Genomic DNA, 7,424 nt, shown 5'->3' on the forward strand with positions numbered 1-7,424 from the left:
ATTGATGGTGAGTATTCATATTAGGTTCTAACTTGCAGAGTTTTTAACCGTACGTTACATTCCAGTGAATCTAACAATGAATATCAATAATGGTGATTGAATTTTTAAATGGGTGGAGTTAATAGAATTATAACAAGTGGGTTCCACCCAATATTCCCACTATCTGTTATTAGGTCATTTTAAAGGTGGTAATTAATAGAATTTGTACTTACATTTACATTAATGGTTTAAAGTACATCATTTTAATTGTGGTAATTAGTAGAATTTATTATTAATGGTTTAAAGTACATGTTATCACTAGGAATTTTACCGCGTTGTGTAAAGGAAAATCCAAAGGTAAAATTGAATTAGTTTTTAGATTGGAAGTGGACCTTTTCAGCTTAGAGAGATTTATCTCTCATAACTCAGTCACCCTGTGTCACCTCAGTAACTCATTATTTAATCAGTATAATGGCTAGATATTATGTACGATAAGATTTAAAATGTTGTAAGACAAAGTGAAATATCCATTGGGCATGGAGTTATGATAATTAGCAAGAAATCTGATGGATCCATTTAAAATGTTGTAGGACAGAGTGAAATATCCATTAGGCATGGAGTCATGATAATTAGCCTGAAATTTGATGGATCCTCCATTACCTGGGTATGGATATTAGTAATATTAAGGGTTAAAATGTTGTAGGACAGAGTGAAATATCCATTGAGGATGGAGTCATGATAATTAGCAAAAAAACTGATAGATCCTCCATTACCTGGCTATATATATTAAAAGCAGGATAGATGAAACTTTCTTAGATTATTGGTGTAGTTGAAAGTTGAATGGGGATGATAGTCCACTATAGTAGAGAATCCAACGAGGATGAATTCTAAAGTAGCTTTAGAAGGAAATGAAAGTATTTGATTGTAAGAAAATAAAGCATCAATGAGAAATTCTAAAATATTTGCTTTCCAAAAATGAAAGTATTTGATTGTAAGAAAATAAGACATCAGTGATAAATTTCAAAATATTTACTTTCAATAAAAGATTGAAGATTACATATAAAATAAAATCACCAAGAAAGAAAAAAATTCAACATAAAGAAATAGATAGGAAAGTAGCATCTCAAGAATATTTGGACCATAAAATCAAGAATTTTTGGTCCAATCAGATTCAATTTATCTCAAATTTACACAGTAATTTTTTCTCTCTGAAATCGAACCCTTTGTCCTTTTTTTCATCTGTTTTATAGAGATATTACATATGTTTTTTCATCTGTTTTATAGAGATATTACATATGTTTTTTCATCTATTTTATAGAGATATTATGTATGTTTCAGATCCAAAATTTGTGGAAAAATATTAACTACGAAATATTCAACGCAAAATTGTACACTGCTTCTTTTCTATTTTCTGAGGGGCAATGTACACTCTGAGTAGCCACTTGTGATATTAAAATAGTGAGCTCTGAGGTCAATATAATGCTCAGACTTATTGAGAAAAAAGAGTTGGATATATTCAATAGAAAAAGATGGAGGTGGGAGTTTCAATGGACAATTTGCTTCAAACAACTTCAACTCATGGAATCAGGAATCGATTTCAATTATTATGCCTCTATATAATTCATTCTCTAATGAAGGATTCGTGGTAGAAGGACCTTGGAAAAAGCCTCGTTCCTCAGATTTTGGCAAAGATGATTAGATTTCAGAAATGAAAAATCAAACACCTGTAACCATCAGTGTTGTTAGATTTATCACCAGCAGAATTTAACACTGAAAATTCAAATTCACCAAAGAGTATTTCAGAGGAAAATCATTGTGATAATTGAGTAATATGGAGAACAACTACAGATCCGTGCTACCAACATTTTTCCAAGGAAAATAACCTTGCAAATTGAAACCCAACGACACCCTCTATGAAGAAACCAAAAACACCAGAAACCCTTGTCTTCTCGTCAGATCTACCAAAATATTCGTATAACCGTAAGTAATTTCAATACTCTTCCACAAGAATCCTCAGCAAACATATCAGTCTTCAACAGTCCAAAGGTGAGAAATCTCTTCAAAGATGATTTATTGCTTTGGCTCACTGTTTCCAATAATCCATCTTTCACAATCTTAGAAATGAACTGTGTATGCAAATAGCCACGCTTACAAAGATAGAATTAGGTAGAAATGAGGGTGATGAATATGCAATATACAACCAATCAATAGGAAGCTCATTGCTATCATTGTTACAGTCACGGATAAGTCAATGTCATGCAATCAGTGTTACTCTTACAGCATCAACAAATCGTCAAGGATTTGTCACACAAGGTTTCTGTCCTGTGTTAAGGTCTTTAGCTATTAGTGCTATTGGTGAAGCTTCAGACCTAGGATCACAACTTGAAGAGAAGAAACAGGTAGATCCTCCTAATCTGAAGATAAATATCACAGATACCCAAAGAAAAGCTCGGTCTTCTCAAGTAATGGTGCTTCTGAGTTTGCTACTGAGGCATGACAACACAAAATTGTACATTGCTTCCTTTCTATTTTCTGAGGGGAAATGTACACTATGAGTAGCCACTTGTGATATTAAAACAGTGAGCTCTGAGGTCAATATAATGCTCAGACTTATTGAGAAACAAGAGCTGGAGATATTCAATAGAAAAAGATGGAGATGGGTGTTTCAATGGACAATCTGCTTCAAACAATTTCAGCTCACGGAATGAGGAATCGATTTCAATTATTATGCCTCTATATAATTCATTCTCTGATGAAGGATTCGTGGTAGAAGGACCTTGAAAAAAACTCGTTCCTCAGATTTTGGCAAAGATTATTAGATTTCAGAAATGACAAATCAAACATCCATAACCATCAGTGTTGTTAGATTTATCACCAGCAAAATCTAACACTGAAAATTCAAATTCACCAAAGAGTATTTCAGAGGAAAATCATCGGGATGATTGAGTAATATGGAGAACAACTACAGATCCATGCTACGAGCATTTTTCCAGGGAAAATAATCTTGCAAATTGAAACCCAACGACACCCTTTATGAAGAAACCAAAAATACTAGAAACCCTTGTCTTCTCGTCAGATCTACCAAAAGATTCATATAATCGTAAGTAATTTCAATACTCTTCCACAAGAACCCTCAGCAGACATATCAGTCTTCCACAGTCCAAAGGTGAGAAATCTCTTCAGAGATGACTTATTGCTTTGGCTCATTGTTTCCAATAATCCATCTTCTACAATCTTAGAAATGAACTATGTATGCAAATAGCCACGCTTACAAAGATAGAATTAGATAGAAATGATGGTGATGAATATGCAAAGATGTGGTTGAGTCAGAGATTGCAAACTCAAAGGTTTGCTTTATTTCTGGATGAAGTTTGGAGAGATGGTTCCCAGTTGATGGAAGAAATTTGGTTTGTTGCTGCTAGCCCACCACTCCAACTCGAGACTCGTTGTAAGTTCAAGGAATCGCAAAGTCCTGTCAGAAATTGGAGTTGCGAAGACATCTATAATAAGAATGGGGGATTTGGTAGAAGAGGAAAACTGGCAGCTATTTTTTATTCATCCTTTTCGAATTCCATGATTCAGTTGGGGCTTACTCACAAGGTTCTTCGGTTGTCCACACTCAGAGAAAATGTTCAACCTTCAGCCAGTTCTTTGTTCTTGATTGGCATATCTGATTACAAGTTATTTTCTCAATGATATACAACCAATCAATAGGATGCTCATGTCTTTCACAATCATTGATTAATTTTTATGAATAAAAGGTGACTTTAGAAATAAATAAATTCAAATTGAAACTAAATTACTATGATTTTAAAGTAAATTCAAATTAACTCACATGTACAATTTATAGTGTTCTTCCTACCTCTCCTCTCCTTTGGCTATAGCTTTCACATTGAGCAACTTGGTAGCTTCATAGTCATGAACAACAATTTATATGCAATATTAATTCAATAATTAATAAAAAATAGTGTAAGGCACCCTAAATCAATTTCATTTCTACTACATCTCTACATTTCATTTGGATTTGCCCATTCCATGTTCTGATTGTTCCTCAATTTATGCCTCAGGTGTTTCCTTTGCAACATTTGGTGCAAATGCTAGTATATACTTTTTATAAATTAATTAATTAATCGTGATTTAAAAGTTAAGAATGAATAATTTTTAATTTATTTATAAGTAGACTTTTTCAAGTCTGCGCTTTTACTATATAAGTGCGAATGTATATTTTCTCGGCATTTTTAATAAATTTAAATAAACACTATAATGCACCATGCGATATATAACAATATAGAATAGATAATTAGAGTTACGCCGATGCAATGCACCACGTGTGGTCTAGTTGTGTTGTAACGTAAGGATCCAGAGCGCGCACCTACTTTAACAATTATATTAGATAGCGCCTTCTCCATACCTCGCTTGTCTCACTTTGTCTATTTGCTGGCACACTAAGTAGCCTCACATCCATTGCCAGTCGCCGTGTGATTATACGGGAGAGATTTGCGGAAAATAAATGAGAGACGTAACCACCCCTATCTTCACACATTATCAGCACAAACCACAGAAATAAATCATAACTAGTCGCCAGATTCCTAGTTGACATTTGGTGTAGGAATTTCCAATTTTGGGCGTGCGTAAACACATTTGGATGTCCATGCCTCCCCTCCAAACACATTATAATGTTTAGAATATTGAGAAAAACAGCAGAGATGGCTCTAGATTCCTATAATCTAGGTTCGCTTCTCTCCATACGTGTATTGCTGGCACACTGAAAAACCTCACATCTACAGCCAGTCGCCATGCGATTATACACAGTGTGATTTAGGGAAGATCTTCAATGGAATCATTCCATAAGGGATTGTATTCGTATTTATATATTTCTCCTTACCTTCCGTTCCATTACCCTCAATCCACTTCTCCTGTTTATTTTTTTGGGAAAGCGAGAATTCTTAAAAGCAGTGATGGCCGGATCGTTGTCGTCTATAGTGATGGCTGCTTTCCAGGGATTCATTGCCCCAGTTTGGAAGGATGTTAGATCCTCCTCCGCCACTTTTCACCACTGCAAAACTTCTGCTCATCCCAACGTTTTTGAGAACCGCTTAGCAACTGATCTGCAGCACTTGAATTTCTCGGATGTGGAATTTTCGTATCCAAGTGTGCGATGGCTACAGCAAGCCGTGGATGTCATCTGTTTGTCTGCGTATTCCCATGCAGAGCAGATCTTTCCCCACCACATTCGCCAGGTTCTTGATTTACGTAAAGATTGTAGTAAGTGGGTAAACAAGTATCTGGAGGACACAATCAGTCTTCTCGATATATGCAACGTCGTAAGGAATCGGATCGCTAGAATCGTCCATTGCCAACAGATCCTTCAGATAGCAATCCACTGCTTAGAAGGGGCAAAGAATCCGAATGAGATTCAATTATGGAGAGCGCGGAGAGCCCTGGACAACTGCCTGAGTTTGATCGACATTACGGCAGCGGAGAGAGCGGAATTAAAGAAATGCATGAAGTCGTTGTTGAAGCGAATGGGAGACCGATCAGCTGCCCCGGTATCAGATGCGAGCTCCAGCAGTGTGGGTGAATTTGTGGGAGTAATGAATTCGTGCAAGGCGAAAGCTGTGTTCGTGTGCGGCGCAGCTGTGGCGGCGTTATCGTTTGAACCCACGAAACGATTGTTCCCATTTCTTGCAAATAAATACATGGGTCACTCCGGATCTTGGCCGTCGGCTTTCCTGAATGCGCATTTCGGGATGAAGGAAGAGATGGGGAAAGGGGAGTCGAAGCGCCGCGCCTCTGCGTTATTAGTAGAAGTAAGCATGGCAGACGAAGCTGCCCGGAGATTGTACGGTCTTCTTGATCAATTTGTGAAGAGTAAATCGTTCCCTCTCGCCAAGGATGATAGATCGGAGTTAAGGCAAAGGATCGCAGGGTTGAAGAAAAGCAGCGATGATTTGAAAAATGTGATGGTTTCCTTTGACAAACAGATGAGTGAGATGATGAGAAGTATAATCACCTGCAGAATGACACTGTTGGACATGCTCACTTACCAATCACTGTAACAAGGAGCAGGACTGCTTCCAATATGAGGTTAGAGTTAATGTATACGACACTGCAGTGTTGTAGACATAGCGGAGGGAAGTTTTCTGAGCAATTCGTGTAAAAGTTTGGCTTTCAGAGCCCTTTCAAAAACATAAAAGGCTCGGAATCGAAGTGGTCAAATAATTTCTGATTTCTGAGTTTTCTTCCGTCAGGAAAATTATTATTTTTATTTTTATGTATAATATTTATATACATTATCGTTGGTGGAGTGAGGTGCAGTAATTCTGATTGAATTGATGTAATTAATTTTCATAATCTTGATCTTTGTGAATGGTTGATTAATGTTGATGGAGAAACCATCATCATTTTTATAAAAATATAAATTATTTTTTAATTCTGGTTTGAAATTTTATGAAATATTTATTATTATTATTATTATTATTATTATTTTAAATATAAATAAATTTAATATTTAAAAAATCACAATTTGAATTTGGTAGTTGTAACCAATCTAATTCAATTTAATCGGAAAATATATTATAAAAAAATTAGAAACAAACTATATTTTTATTATAAATAATTAATATAAAAATATATATTCTATAAATGTATTTCACAAAACATAGAAAACTATTTTTTTTAAATAATTAATATAAAAATATATATTCTAAAAATGTATTTTGAATGAGTTTAAAGTTATAGGAAACCCTTTTTAATAAATTGGTGTAATTTTACTCAAAGTTATATGACAAAGATAATATAAAATATACAAAAATGTAAGAAATATCTATTTTTTATCAAAATTTAAAATCATTTTATAATGAGTTTGAAGTTATAATAAACACTTTTTAATAAATTGGTGTAATTTTACTCAAAGTTATAAGACAAAGATAATATAAAATATACAAAAATGTGAGAAATATCAATTTTTTATCAAAATTTAAAATCGTTTTATAGGAACTTACAAAAATATAGGTAGGTGGTTAGAATTTCAAACATATTTTAAGGTTCTCTGTTTCATGTTTACGGTTTAATTGAAATTTTATGATTTATTTATTTACTTATTTTTTTTCCCTCTCCCAATCCCTCTTGGATTGTTTAGTGGTGATACTCAAATAGGTGTACAATAATCCTCCCCTCACACCCTTGTGCTTGGGCGGCTCCATCAAAATATGCCCATGGTTTGCTGTGATCAATCGTCTTGGTGGTGTAGGTGCAATTAGTAGGAGGGTGAGGTTCATCAGGAATCTCATGGTAGGCTGCAACAATTTTCACTGTTGCATGTGGCCATCGTGCCTTTGTTCCTTTGAATATGATTTCGTTCCTGGTCAGCCAAATTGACCAACAGATGAGGAGAGGGAGGCATAGGAATTTAGAACCATTGTTCGTAGTCGTCCAGTTGTCCC

At 34.8% G+C, this 7,424-nt stretch overlaps 1 protein-coding gene across 1 annotated transcript; it reads left to right on the forward strand.

The window, feature by feature from the left end:
- Positions 1–4,937: 4,937 nt before the first annotated feature.
- Positions 4,938–6,038, forward strand: LOC149181416 (UPF0496 protein 4-like). The gene has a single exon (XM_089414205.1). It carries the CDS (start codon positions 4,938–4,940, stop codon positions 6,036–6,038), a length of 1,101 nt encoding a protein of 366 aa, XP_089270331.1.
- The last annotated feature ends 1,386 nt before the right edge of the window (positions 6,039–7,424 follow it).

The sequence above is a fragment of the Pinus tabuliformis genome, chromosome 3_2 (genome assembly GCF_031772625.1).
Source record: "Pinus tabuliformis cultivar Carrire ecotype Pingquan chromosome 3_2, CPIR1, whole genome shotgun sequence".
Classification (NCBI taxonomy): domain Eukaryota; kingdom Viridiplantae; phylum Streptophyta; class Pinopsida; order Pinales; family Pinaceae; genus Pinus; species Pinus tabuliformis.